Source organism: Microtus pennsylvanicus, chromosome 3, assembly GCF_037038515.1.
Source record: "Microtus pennsylvanicus isolate mMicPen1 chromosome 3, mMicPen1.hap1, whole genome shotgun sequence".
Taxonomy (NCBI): Eukaryota; Metazoa; Chordata; class Mammalia; order Rodentia; family Cricetidae; genus Microtus; species Microtus pennsylvanicus.
The window spans coordinates 129,986,909-130,001,393 of NC_134581.1; the positions used below are offsets into that span (position 1 = coordinate 129,986,909).

General features: G+C 47.0%; 1 protein-coding gene across 1 annotated transcript; it reads left to right on the forward strand.

Annotated features, from left to right (window-relative positions):
* Positions 1-4,847: 4,847 nt before the first annotated feature.
* On the forward strand, positions 4,848-11,626 carry C3H9orf152 (chromosome 3 C9orf152 homolog). The gene is made up of 2 exons (XM_075967146.1): positions 4,848-5,588; positions 9,391-11,626. Exons 1-2 carry the CDS (start codon positions 5,396-5,398, stop codon positions 9,888-9,890), a joined length of 693 nt encoding a protein of 230 aa, XP_075823261.1. The 5' UTR covers positions 4,848-5,395; the 3' UTR covers positions 9,891-11,626.
* Positions 11,627-14,485: the final 2,859 nt, after the last annotated feature.

Below are 14,485 nucleotides of genomic sequence, written 5' to 3' on the forward strand. Positions count from 1 at the left end.
CACAGTGCTTCCCAAAAGGGACTCCCACAGCAGGCAGATGTCTCCATGCTTCTGAGGTACCAGAAGCCATCTGTTTGTTCAAAGAGCAATCGTCTCAGCTTTTTGTGTGGCCATGACTTAAAGTGTCCACTAGAGGGCAGGAGACTTACATTTAAGTTGTACTTTTCCTTCCGCGGGGCAAAGACTTGGATACAATCACCAGAATAATAAACAGTAATTATGGCAGCTCACAGCCAACTGCAATTCTAGTTCCGGGGGGTCCTAGCACCCTCTTCTGGATGCTGTGGGCACCAAGCACACAAGCAGTGCACAAACATATGTGTGGGCAAAACACCCACACACATAAAATAGTTTTGTTAGTTTATAAAATGAACCACACACACACACACACGCATGCATACACACAGCGGTATTCAGAATAGCCAAAAGAATACCCATTGTATGATACGAAACTCTTGGCACAGCTTGATCATCATAGTCCTTGAGAGGCTGAGGCAGAAAGATCACAGCAGTTCTGAGTCCAGCCTGGGCTACGAAGTGAAGTCCTTTCTCACAGTGGAAAGTGTGATATCTGTACCATGAAGTGTTGCTCAACAGGAAAAAGCAGCGAAATAGGGGCACATGCAGTGACCCACGTGATCCTCAGTAACACAAAGGTCACAGATGATGTAACTGTGTTTATGAGCTGCATCCAGAACAGAAACACCCACAACGGCTTCAAGCGATTGGTGATTGCCAGGGATGGGGAGCAGAGAAAAGGAGACAGGGACTTCATAATGGGTCTGTTTGGGGTGATGAAAAGGTTTGGGAATGCAGAGGCTGTCGCTGGCTAACACAGGGAACAAACTAGATGCTGAGAACCTGCTTGAAAATGGTGCGTAGTTGTGTCTCTCCAAAAGACACATGATAAAAGAAATTTAACAATAAAATTCACCTTCACCTTAAGACCTGAAATTGTTCTGCTTTCATAAATAATGAATCCAACTTGCAAAGACTTCTTTACCACTTTGGCTATGATCTTACCAGTCATCAACGTGTTATCATTTGTTGAAAAGATAATGAAGACCAAAACCTCTCCAAACAGACACAGATATTCATCTCAGCACTGACAAGATCTCTCTGAACATTATAATAATTTCCTGTGATAAAAGGTGTCCCTAAAGACCTGAATTATGTACCATAGCTTTTTTTATTTGTTTTCTTTGGGTTTTGTTTTGTTTTTTATATCAAGACAGGGCTTCTTTGTATAGCCTTGGCTGTCCTAGAATTCACTGTGTAGATCAGGCTGACCCTAGGCTCATCCACCTATTTCTGCCTCCCAAGTGCTGGGATTAAAGGCATATGCCACTACACCAGCTTCTGTGAAACTTTTTGAAAACTACATTTCCCAGACTTCCTTGCCACTAAGCTACTGGACACCTACTTTGACAATAAAATGCACTTTGATAAAATTTTGTGGGCAGAGAGACAGGATACAGGTACCTGCTTTGTGGGTGTGGCTCATGGCAAAGATAACATATGGTTAGGAGTTAGCCTGGAAGTCTCTTGTTTTTGTTTTTCGAGACAGGGTTTCTCTGTAGCTTTGCAGTCTGTCCTGGAACTAGCTCTTGTAGACCAGGCTAGCCTCAAACTCACAAAGATCCATCCTCCCCCCCCTCCAACCCCTGAAAGTTTATTAATTTAGAAATGGCTTCTCTGTTCAGTGCTCTGCTCGACAATAACAGCATTTTTATCGGAATGTTCTAATTATCCTAGAACCTCAGTGCTCAGGAAATCTACCCTTCTTGCTTGCCAGACAACAGATGTTCCCCCTCTTTGGGGATTGCCTTTCCCTCGGGCACAGAGCAGTGAGGCAGCCCACCCAGAGGAATGTTGCTGAGAGTAGGGAAGATGAGCTACAGGCCCACCTTGCCTGGTTTAACCCACAGTCTTAATCCTCACATTTGATATTATCTAGAAACTGAGAAGTGAAGTTAGCAAGGAAAGAGATGTGTGTGCCACAGAGTCAGAGGTAAGGAATGTTCTGGAACACAGAGACTAGCACCGCTACCAAAGTTCTCAGGAGAAGAAACCACCAGGGCCATTCCATAAAACGAGAGATCGAAGTAAGAGAAAGGTCCCCTTTGTTCCCCTATGCTCTTAGAAGATGATACAATGTGTGTGGGTGGCGACGGCAAGTGAATGAGCTGTTTGGGTCAGTCTGTGACTCTCGATCTTGGGTGGATTTGTATGTAACCCATTAAAGAAATCTTTAGAACTTGGAGCAGGTTGCCAGGGACAGTGGGTATGAGTGAGACAAACACAGGCAAGGCATCACCTCTGTAGCCAGCGCAGGACTTGGATGCCAGTTTCAGTGCCCTGGGAAGCTGGGGGAGGGGGGAATTCTAAAACAGTTCTGTGTGCTTTGTGCTTTCTAGGAACACCGTGCTGTTTGAGGAGAATGATTGAGAGAGAGCGGGAGAGAAAGCGAAGAGCCTAGCTAAGAAGCTGGTCCAGGGGTCTTGGAAAGAAACGCTGTCTCGGGCACAAGCAGGGAAAGACTGGGCTTGTGGTAGAAGTGGGTGGGTTAAACATGTTCTCCGGAGAGGCCGGGGCTGTAGATTGGTTGGGAGAGAACTTACCCAGCATGCACCTAACCCTGGACTCTTCTCTCCAGCATCATATAAACCAGGCATGGTGGTACAAACCTAGCACATAGGCCAAAGCAGAAAGATCAGAAGTTCAAAGTCATTCTTGTCTACATAGAAGAAGTTCAAGGACAGCCAGGGCTACATGAAAATCTTTCTTAAATAAATAATAAAGTTATCTTTTAGAGACAGACTCTTCATGTAAAAGATGAAAGAAGATAAAGTCTTTGTTTCTCTCGGTGGTTGACTTTTTGTTTGTTTGTTTTGTTTTGTTCTTTTTTGGTGCATTGTCCAGGAATGGAACCCAAGTAAACTGCTTGGATCTCACCGTGTTCTTATAAGAAATAAAATTTGATCTGTATATTTTCCTTCCTCAGAAAGTTAGATGACTAGATATCACAAACAGAATTTCAATCTAGAATTTCCAAAAGAATTGAATGCAGGAACTCAAATAAATGCCTGTGTAGCATTGGTTATAGATTATCGTTCGCAATACTCAAAAAATGGTAACAAGTTGATGTCTGTCACTTTGTGAGTGGATACATGCAATACTGTGTGCCCACACAATGGATTATTATTCTGTTTTTTAAAAGCTGTGATTCTGTGAAGACATTTAACACCTTTGAAATATACATGTCCTGACTAGTTTTATGTCAACTTGACACAGCTAGAGTCATCTGAGGGGAGGGAGTCTTAATTAAGAAGATGCTGCCATAGGATCTGACGATAGAGCATTTTCTTAATAGTGATTGGTTGGAGAGGGCCCAGCCCACGGTGGGTGGTGCCATCCCTGGGCTGGTGGTCCTAGGTTCTGTAAGAAAGCAGGCTGAGCAAGCCACAGAGAGCAAGTCAGTAAGCAGCAGCATCCCTCCATGGCCTCTGCATCAGCTCCTGCCTCCAGGTTCCTGTCCTGTTTGAGCTCCTGTCCTGACTTCCTTCAGTGGTGCGGAAGAACAAGCCCAATAAACCCAGTCCTCACCAAGTTGCTCTTGGTCATGGTGTTTCACTGCAGCAATAGAAATTCTACATCTTGCACAAGCAACAGGAAGTGGTCTGAGACATTGGATGTGACTTCAGCATATATGATCCCTCAAATTTCACCTCTACAGTGGCACACTTCCTCCAGCACAGCCACACCCACTCCAACAAAACCACACCTCTTAACAATGCCACTCCCTTTGAGGGGCATTTTCTTTCAAACCACTACATCCACCTTTGGTTCCTAGCGCTCTCTGCTTCCTGGTGTGCCTTAGGTGAACAATGTTATGGAACTGTTATGGTCTACCTGACATGGGCTAAATTGTGTCCACTCAACCCCAGTTCACTTGCTGGAATCCTAAATCTGGAGCCCACACTGTGCTCTACTTGGAAGTAGGTTTATTGCCAACTTAATTAGTTGAATTAAAATGAAGTTATTAGGTTAAACCCTACTCCAGTGACTGCCGTCCTTTTAGAAGGGGGAGATGTCGACAGAGGCTTACATGAGACCATCCCAAGGAGACAAAGGGGAAACGATTCCTTCATAAGATAAAGATCACCAAGTAACGAGAGTGAGCCTTCAGAAGCCAGGCAAGGTGTGTAGAACAGGCTGTCCCACACAGTCCCCAGAAGTACCGTCTCTGCTCACTCACACTTGATCTTGGACCCTTAGTCAAACAAACAGAACCGTGTCTGTTGTGTAAATCACCCAATTTGTGGCCTTTGTTACAGCAGCCCCAGTGAACTAATTACACTCCCCACTGAAGATTTACCCTCCCCCACCTCCTCACCCATTGCTCTGCAAGAGTACTGGGCAGGTGGCCAGTAGTAAGGACTGCGTTAGAAGAAGAAAAAGGACTTGAGCAAATGGAGCAAAGTAGGTCAAGACTAGCCTAAGAAGAGGCAGTATCTGCCAGTCAAAGAAATGGCAAGGCTGGCAAACAGGGGGTGAGGGTCCCCATTGCTGTGGGCAAGATAAACACCCACTTACTGTTTAGTTGGAAAAGGCCAAGACCACAGAGGCTGCTCAAATGTCAAAGAGGTGGGGCTGGCGGGAAGCCAGCGCTCCCCTGGACTCTGTCCCCATGGCAGACTTTGTGGTGAGACTTTTACCTGGGAGGTGTGTTGGGGGCTTCATGGAGACCCTAGGGTGCTCTGGTATACACCCTGAGTCCCAGCTCTTAAGGCTGCTGAAGGCGTTTCTTTTTGTGACGGTTGCTCATTAAACCAGCAGGTTTTGGTGACCTGCTAAGTTAAGTTCAAACCCTGTGCTGAACCTGCAGCGCCTGGCACTCTTCAGCCCAGCAGCTCAGCTTTGCCAAGAAACTGGAATCTCACTGTAGCTCTTGGAACCGCATTCTAAACTTGACCATCGCCTGGCGCAGCAGCTGGAATAAAAGCTCTTGGGGCTGTCGGAGAGAACCCGGGAGCTATGCTTGGCCTTTCCCTCCTGCTCCCTCCGACCTCCTCCCACCCGGCTTCCTCGCTCTCTACTCTCAGCTCATTCTCTCCACTCCTAACCCCTCACTCTTGCCTTCTCCCCCTACTCAGCCCCACCCCAAACCTTCCTCTTCAGTTGAGAACTAATCTTTGCTGCTTCTCGTTCCTCCTCTTCCCACCTCCCCATTCTGCTCCCTTCAGTTTCTCCTTCCCTTTCTCCTTACTTTTCCAGCTTCTCTCCCCACTCCCTGTTCCCCTTCTCTCTTTCTTTCTCTCTACCACCTACCCTTCCCCGCCCCCTACCTTCCCTCTGCCTCAGCCCTCAGTGTTTGCTTTTCTCCCGGATACGGATGAAAGGGTTGGCCTGCCCGTGCCCTGCCCTATCCAACTTCTTGGAACTGGAGACCTGCTTAATGGCTGAGGGTTCCCGGACGCAGGCATCGGGTCAAGGGCCTCCTATCAACGTCCAGTTCCTCCGCGCCCAGTATGAAGGTCTGAAAAGACAGCAGAGGACCCAAGCCCACCTGATGGTATTTCCTAAAGGTAGGGCTGGGCAAATTCTGGAGGGAAGGGCCTTTCTGTAGTTGGAACAGGTGACTTAAAGTCCACAGTGGGCAGGACCGTGGCTGGGACAGTCTCCTGAAGAGGAAGAAAAGAGCCGCGGCTGACCCAGTCAGAACTGAACCAGGGAGGCTAGATCAGGGTGGCTCTGCCTAGTCTGTCCCTTAGCCAAAGAAACAGAGACTTCTGCCAGGTATTTGGCCAATGGCCAGTGTTCCTGGTCTCTGTGCCTATTTCTCCTAGTTCTGGTCTGGCTAGACTGGTTAGGTGAGCCAGCTTGGCCCCCTGCTAGGCTAAGTGGAATGATGGAGGCTCAACCTCTTGATCCACATGCAAACCAGAAAGGTTTTGGAGAAGAAAGATGGCTGCTTCCATTGTTCTGGGAACTGGCTGGGTCAGAACTCAGGGATGGGGAGACAAGTTCTATATTCCGCAGTGATAGGTATCACACGAAAGAATGGAGTGATTATGTACATGGCCTTGGAACAAAGCCAGAATTTAACGTTCCCATCCCCCTACAGACCAGATCAAACCAAAGATAACGCATGACGGAGAATGGAAAGATGGCTCAGTGGTTAAGAGCACATGTTGCTCTTGCAGAGGCCCTGGGGTCCATTAGTGCATCAACATGGTGGCTCACAACTATCTGTCACAGCCGTCTGTTCCAGGGGATGTAAACGCCTGTTCCGCTCTCCAGAGGCACCAGGTGTGCATGTGGAGCACACGCATGCAGGCAAAACACTTAAACACATCAAATAAAATTAATCTTTAAAGGGCTTTTTATAAAGAAAGGGAAAACATAGTGTGAAACTTCTGTGTTGCTGAATATTCTCTTTAACTTGAAGACTGAAGGCAGAGCCTATTCTAAAGTATTTGCGTGCAGGGGCTGCAGCCGAAGGTTCCACTACCCGGCTAGGGGCTATGGGCATCTCCTCTCTCCCTCTGGACCCTCCCTTCCCTCTCTTCTTGTATGTGTATGGTGTATGTGTGCATGGTATGTGCGTGGTGTGTGTGTGTATGTATGTGGGGGTGCACATATCTGTGTCTGTGTGGTGTGTGTGTATGTATGTGTGTGTGTGGTGTGTGGTGTGTTTTGTGTATGTGAATGTGTGTATGTGTGTTTTCTCTTCCTCTTTGTCCTGAAGTAAAGAGGCCCTGCTATGAATATCTGCCTGTCCGCCCGGCAGCCATCCCACTTCCAGGGCCCTCCCCAGGCAGATAAAAGAGGATTCTGTTTTTCCGTTCCTCCCCGTCTTTCCTTATCCTCTAATTCCTGCAGAGCATCTGAGTACCATGAAGGCTGGTGTGCCTGCCATGCTGAAAGCTAGTGCAATTCTAAGTGTGAGTAGATCACCCTCCTAAGTATGAGCAGATCACCGTCCTAAGTGTGAGCACATCACCCTCCTCCCTGGGGTCACATGTAAGGCTGCACCTGTTCGCAGAAACAGCTGCATCTGCTCTTCTACTTCTTCCAATTCCTTCTTTCCTCCTTCCTCCTTCCTCCTTCATTCATTCCTTCCTTCCTTCCTTCCTTCCTTCCTTTCTTTTCTTTTTTCTTTTCCAGACAGGGTTTCTCTGTGTAGCTTTGGAGCCTGCCCTTGAACTCGCTCTGTAGACCAGGCTGGCCCCAAACTCACAGAGATCCGCCTGCCTCTGCCTCCTGAGTGCTGGGATTAAAGGCGTGCTCCGCCTTCACCAGGCTGTTCTTTGATTCTTTCGGATTTATTAAACTGGGGCTCAGAGGGGCGTCTTGATGACATTGTTACCCCAGTAGTACCATCTCTTCACCGTACTTTGCTAGCAATGAGACCGAGCCCATTCAGAGAAGAAACAGACACTTCTCAGAAGTGTTCATGGACTCTCTCCTGCTTCAGGTGATAAAATCATTATTAGAAGTTTAGGACACAGACCTCATAAGCTAAGAACAATATTCTCTTGTGATGTGTGTATGAATTCAAATGGGAGTATGCTAATCAGCTATTCATCGCGTGAAAAAACATCAGACAGAATAAACTAAAAGGAGGTCTGTTTTAATTCGTGGTTCTGGAGGTTTCATCCCAGGGCCACTTGGTCGTGTCGTTTTTAGATCTTTGTCAGCACAGTACACTATGGTAGGAGCAGTGGTGGTGGGCAGTGCTCTCCTGGTGGCGGCCAGGAAACAAAAGGAGGAGAAAATATTGGTAGCCTCGTACCCTGAAGAGCATGCCCCTGTGATCCTACTTCACTTGAGCAGGCACCTGGCAAAGCCTTCACAATCTCCTAATGACACCATAAGCTGGGGACCGAGCCTATGACCTGGACTTTTGGTACATTAAAGATCAAAATCACAGCAATAAATGTGTGTGCCTGTTTCTGTGTATTTGTGTGTGTGGTGTGCATTTATGTAGTGTGTGTGAATGTGGTGTTTTGTGTGTGTGCATATAAATTTTTTTGTGTGTTTGTGTGGTCTGTATGTGATGTTTCGTGTGTGTTTGTGTGGTGTTTTGTGTGTGTGTATGTGATTTTTTTTGTCCTTGTCATCCTTAAATACTAATCCTCACTTCTTCCCAGGTTCAAACACTCTCACTGAGGTTTTTACTTTCATTTATGCTTGTGTTTTCCCATAAAATTGGTTAGTAACTGAATTATTTTTATTGAAAAAAATGTTTTTCATATAATATATTCTGATCATGCCTTTTCCCTCCCTCAGCTCCTCCAAGGTCCTCCTATCCCCCCCCCCCCCACACACACATAATGCTAAGCCCTTTCTTTTTCTCTCTCTTTACAAAACAACAAGAAAGGGCTGGAGAGATGGCTCAGAGGTTAAGAGCACTGACTGCTCTTCCTGAGGTCCTGAGTTCAATTCCCAGCAACCACATGGTGGCTCACAACCATCTATAATGAGATCTGGTACTGTCTTCAGGCCTGCAGACATATAGACAGACAGAACACTGTATATATAATAAATAAATAAATCTTTAAAAAAATAACAAGAAAATACACATACAAACACACAAAATCAGAAACCAGAATAAATAAACAAAAGACCAGCAAGACAAAAAAAATGCCCCCAAAAGTCCACATAATTACCACTGAGTTAGTTTTGTGTTGGACATTTGCTCCTGGGTATGGGGCCTTCCCTGAAGTGTGGTTACTAGACCCAAAGAGATTCCATTGGGGAAGACTAATTTCCCCTATGCAGGTGGGTTAGGAGTCAGAGCCCATATCTACCTCCTTCTCTCAGTGCTGAGACCCTCTCTGGCTTGACCCTGTGCAGGCCTGTGCGTGTGGCCACAGTCTCTGTGAGTTCACGTATGCTGCGTCTGGATGACGCTGTCTCCTGGAGTCACCCATCTTCACTGGCTCTCACAGTCTTCCTCACTCTTCTTCCACTCAGCTCCCTGAGTCTTGAAAGGGCTCTATGAAGACATCCCATTTAAGAACAAGTGCCAAAATCTCTCACTATAGACTATAGACCCATCTATAAAGTTGTGAGTATATTCTCACTGCTATATTCATGGAACCTCAAATAAACAAGGCCTTGGATATAGTATTTGACAAATATTTGTTGAATATGAATAATTGTAATCATATGTTGGGGAAGAATGCATGTGTGTGAGAAAGAATACACACAGGTCGGGTCATGTATGTTTGCATGTGTGGACACACATGTGCAATGTTCTGCTATCTGACTCCCTTGGCATTCAAGATCCCCCTTCCTTTAATCTGAAACCTATGGGTTTCTCTCAAAGGGAGCTACCCAGAGACCTCCCAACGGTGACACTGCTGTGTCTTCTCTCCTTAGAAGGGAACATGCTTACTCCAGCTGAATCAATGACCAGTGCCGTTTGGATTAACAAGGAGAGAAAGAGTTCCCTGTCCCCAGATGAGACTGACTCTGAGGTTGAGGGGACGCTGGAGGACGTGGACAGGAGCTACCATCAGGCTCCCGAGACTCCATGGCACACCTATCTGGAGATGCATCGTTTGGTCCAAACCAGCCACCAAGGGAACCCCAAGGGCTACCCTGCGGAGTCAGAACCAAGGCTCTCCCCAGAGGGAGACCCTAATGTGCTGGAAAACCATCAGAAGATTCAGGAAGAAACCGAAATCGCAGAGGCGGCCCAGTGTCAAAGTCAGGAGGGCTGTGGCCCACTACAGGCAGCAGGCTCCGGTTTGCAAACCGGCATTCAGTGTCTTTCTCCAGCAAAGAACCTACACAGGTCTCATTACCCATTTCCCCAGAGGAAACTTCCCAGGATCTCCCAAGCTGCCCGGAACCTGGGCTTATACGGCCCACCCTGAAGCTTTGCACTCAGCCGGATGTCTCATCCTTGTGCTCATCAAGGAATGGCCCAGCACAACCAGACAGAGCCTTGAACAATGAGCCACAATGGCACCACCCCAGCTGTTGGAATCCCAAGCACTGAACTTCTTCATGGGAAATGGTCTTTCCCTTGAGCGGTCCGGAGACTGCCCACCCGACTGCTTATGTCAAGATGAGCGTGTTCTCTCATCCACGTGGCCCCATTTTAGTAATATAGAAAAGCATCCCCAATCGTCCTAGATGGTTTCCCATGGCTGGGACCAGTAGAACATTTGTTCCCAGAAAGAAAGCAGGAACCTTAGTCAGAGGGATAGTTCCACAATGTCTGGGGGTCAGTGGATATAGGAGATCTTTTTTTTTCCCCAATATTTTCTGATTCTTTGTATATTCTGGGAAGATCTTTGAGAATTTAGAATCTTTTTTCCCCCTGGCTGCTCTGTCTGGGGATTTAGAGACAATTCAGTTAGTAGCAGGGCTCACACCTTTTCCTCATAAGCCTCCCAGACTGTGGTCAGCCCTGGTGGCAGATCCTTCCCATCTACCGTCCTGTGCATTCAGAAAGTCCTTGGGGAAGGATGGTTCCTCTCACCCGTCACGGAGGTGGTATAGCCCAGCTTCATCACAAATCTGTTTCCCGTCAGCCTTCTCTTCTATCTCCCCCCCCCCACATTCTTCCTACCCTTGTGTTCTCTTCTGTCTATTAACTTCATATTAAAATCCACCAACCCCTAGCCAGGTGCGATGGTTAATGTGTGCAGTTCCAGGAGGTGGAGGCGGAGTCAAGATGATGAGGAGTCATGCCTGTGTTATAGGAAATCCTCCAACCAGAGAGCAAAGAAAACAAAATAACTGCCCTTGTGGAAAACGTGTAGCAATCAGAGCCAAAGGGAGGAATGAAAAGATCCTCCCGCTTGGAAGACAGGAATCTCCACAAATCGTATCCTTCGTAGCCTATTGACTCACTCAGGTCCCTCCAGACAGGCCTAGTATCCTTCGGAATAAGGAGTCTATTAGAAGAGCTATTAACCCAAATGTCATGGGCAGACAGGCAGGCAGGCAGGCAGGCAGACAGACAGTAAAGGCAGGGCTCTGAAGGGAGTGCAGGCTCACAAGTTAGGGCTGATATCTTACAGGTCTCAGAGGAAGGGGCAGGGTTTACATGGTCAGTCTGTCTCTGAGATTTGCGGGTTGTGGAGCTTGGGGGTATTCTGGAGTAGGAATGTGAGATTCTGATGATTTGGGGGGCTGGAAGGGAAGGACACATCTAGTTGAGGTGCACCCATTACACAGGTGTGGGATGTGTCACCATGGGTAGCCCACTGGTGCCCCAGAAACTGACAACCTAGTCCCAAAACTTCCCAGGTGAGAGGAGAATGACAGCTGTCATTTTCCTGGAATCCAGGCACCTGGGGAGATGGTTTACAGACTCATGGGCTCTGGGTGGGGCATCTGTCTTCCAGTAGCATCAGGAACCCCAGAGCCCACCGTGGAGGTAAGGGAGCTGCAGGTGGGCATAGCTTGGGCAGTGCCTGGTCTGACATGTGTGTTTGCTGGCGTCTCACACAGGTTCTCAGCCTGAGAAGGGCTTGTCAGTGACTGCCAGACTTTGAGGGGAAAAGCTGCAGTGGGCAAGGGTGGCCTGATCAGCCCCACCCCAGAGTCTGGCTCCCCGGTATCAAATATGCGCTTTTAAACAAAGCAAAGTCTGAGTCCTTGTGGGGGGGGCGGGGAGGGAGGGTGGGAATTATTTTTCCTGGTCAATGTTTAGTGTTGGCACCTAAGGCAACTCACCCCGTCCCGTATCAGATTCTCTCTCTATGCACATGCTCCCGGGGCCCCTGAAATCCATTTCATTCTAGGGAGTCACTGTTATTCCTTTGGTGAACAATAAATAAGAGACTGTTGTTGTTGTTTTAATACTCTAATAAAAATCAAGAATACATTCTGGAAAAAAGCAGACATTCTTTTGGCCTTTTATTTATTTAATCCTTGCTTCTCAATTCACATGTAACTGTTTTTCTGACCCTGATATTGTGTGTGTTCGTGCACACGTGTGTACACATGTGTGTGGAAACCAGAGGTCAGCTTCAGATATCATTCGTCAAGATTGGCCCCCGTTGGTGTTTTGGCAGCTTTGCCATTGTGATTTTGTGTACATAAGAGTGCACTGTGGTGTGCTTGGCAGGTGTGTACCTGCGCATGTGCACTGATTGATGCAAGAAAAAAAAATCCAGAACTCCAGAGGTGGAGGGAGGAGAATCAGTAGTTCAAGGCTAGCCTAGGCTACCTTGTGAGTTTGAGGCCAACCTAGTCTACATGAGACCAAACAGGGCTAGAGATATGTCTCGGTGAAGGTGCTTGCTGTGCTTGCTTGAGGACCAGCGTTTAGTCTCTCAGAACTCAAAGGGAGAAACAATGAAAAGTTATGTGCAGCAGCAGTAAGTAGATATGTAGCCACGGCTGTTCCAGAACTAACTGTATAGACCAGGCTGGCTTCAAGCTTAGAGCAACGTTCCCGCCTCAGCCTCCCCAGGGCTGGGATCGCAAGGGCGTCACCGTGCATGACACCGTGCCTGGCTACCCTCCACATTAATTTAAACTGTTTCTTCCTGACCCTTTCCATCTGCTTAGTCCAATATCGTCATAATTGGAAAATCTCAGAAATATAAGATATTTGTTATTTATTTTTGAGAAAGGTTCTCACTGTGTGGCCCTGGCTTGCCTGGAACTCACTATGCAGACCAGGCTGACCTCAAACTCACAGAGATTGTCCTGCGTCCGCCCTGCTGGGATTAAAGGTGTGGACCATCACATGTAGTACCAGCACTTCTGGACATTTTTTTTAAAGTAGAATAGACAAATTCACACTGCTAACTAGAGGCCAAAGAAAAACACAGAATGCTTTGCAAACACTCCTTCCTTCGGTCCAGCCTTTGAAGCATAGATACACCCTCTCTGTTCTCCCCAAATACCCATTCTGCCCACCTTGCTTTCAGTGTTCTTTCTATATATCCTTAAGTTCCTGGATATTTTCCAGTTGCTTTGCAGGTGTTTCCCCACAGCCAATGAGCAGAATTCCTCGATAGAACATTCAAGGAAGGAACTGAGCCTGTCATTTTGTACTTGGTATTAGGTCTATAGTCATCAGATGGAGTTTTCCCTGGAACTTCCATCCAGAAAGATGCTTCATCCACTGGGTGCAATTCACCCTTTCGTCTCTCTACCTGTATCCTGATGACTACATCACCTAGCTATGTTTGGATCCCACCCCCTGAATACCCTAAACCCAGGTTCATAATCAAGGCGCAGTAGCTTGCCAAACGCCTCAACCTCAGCTGAGAAACTAGAGAAGGAAAATGCTGGTCATGGAAAAAACTGTGGCTTCTGCCACTTTAACCTCCAGATTAGAGGACATTTCTAACCCTTTTTATTTTTGTTGAAAGACCCTGCGTGCCTGGATAGGCTTGACTTGATCCATGATGTATTTTGTGTTCTTGTTTTTTTTTTTTTTTTAAGACAAGATCTCAGGTAACCTGGGCTGACCTTGAACTCGCTATCAATCGAAGGATGACCTTGAACTTCTGATCTTCCTGTCTCTACAGTCTGGGTACTGGGACAACAGGCACGTGACACCACACTTGTCTGATTCAGTGCTGGAGATGGAGCCAGGACTCCAAGGTTGATGACATCTCTATGAGACCGAGCATAGAACTTGTCAGGACCTCCACGGACCCACTCCTTTGGGTTCCACCATCATTCAACTTGACTTTCTTGGGGAGGGGGGTCATTTATGGAAGACAGCCTCAAATTTATTCATTTATTCATTATCTCTCCATAGAGAATGGGCTCCACAAAGTTAGTTCATGCATTAGGGTTAGATCCTGGTCCCACTCCCAGTGCCTCTACATACTGCTCAAGCCACACCATTGTCATCAGCATTCAGGGGGCCTAGTTCCATCCTGTGTAGGTTCCCCAGTTGTCATTTTGCAGTCAATGAGCTCCCTCTAGCTCCAGTCAGCTAATTTTGTGGATTCTCCCATCATGGTCTTGACCCCTTTGTTCATATTATTGCTACTCCCTCTTTTCCATTGTACTCTGAGAGCTCAGCTTCAGGCTGAAGCAGGAAGATGGAAAATTTGGGGGTAGCTTGAATTACTTAGTTCAAGGCTAGCCTTTGCTGTATAGCAAGGCCCTATCTCAACAAACAAAATCAGAGTGTCAGTGGTATTGGGCTGTGCCGACGAGACAAAGGAGGCAAAGAGGTTAAGAGAAGAGATGTTACCCCTGCCATCTGATGCAGAAATGGTATACAATAGCCTCCCTACTCTTCCAGAGCGCTGTGTTTATCTGGGGAGTACTGGCTAGCCACCTGTGATAGCAAGCAAACTGTCTTAGGAAGAGACTGTGTGAAGAGACGCTGTAAAGAGACACCATGACCACATCAGCTATTATAAAGGAAAAACATTTAATTGCTGTGGCTTATCTTTTCAGAGGTTTAGTCCTTTATCATCATGGCAGGAAGCAAGGCAGCAGGCAAAAGACATGGTGCTGGAGAAGGAGCTGAGAGTTCTAC

What these genes read in the sequence shown, in the direction of transcription:
- C3H9orf152 (XM_075967146.1), top strand. Translation starts at nt 5,396, where the DNA reads ATGAAAGGGTTGGCCTGCCCGTGCCCTGCCCTATCCAACTTCTTGGAA. An exon ending in CCTGATGGTATTTCCTAAAG is followed by an intron (nt 5,589 to 9,390) that starts GTAGGGCTGGGC and finishes TTCTCTCCTTAG; the next exon opens with AAGGGAACATGCTTACTCCA.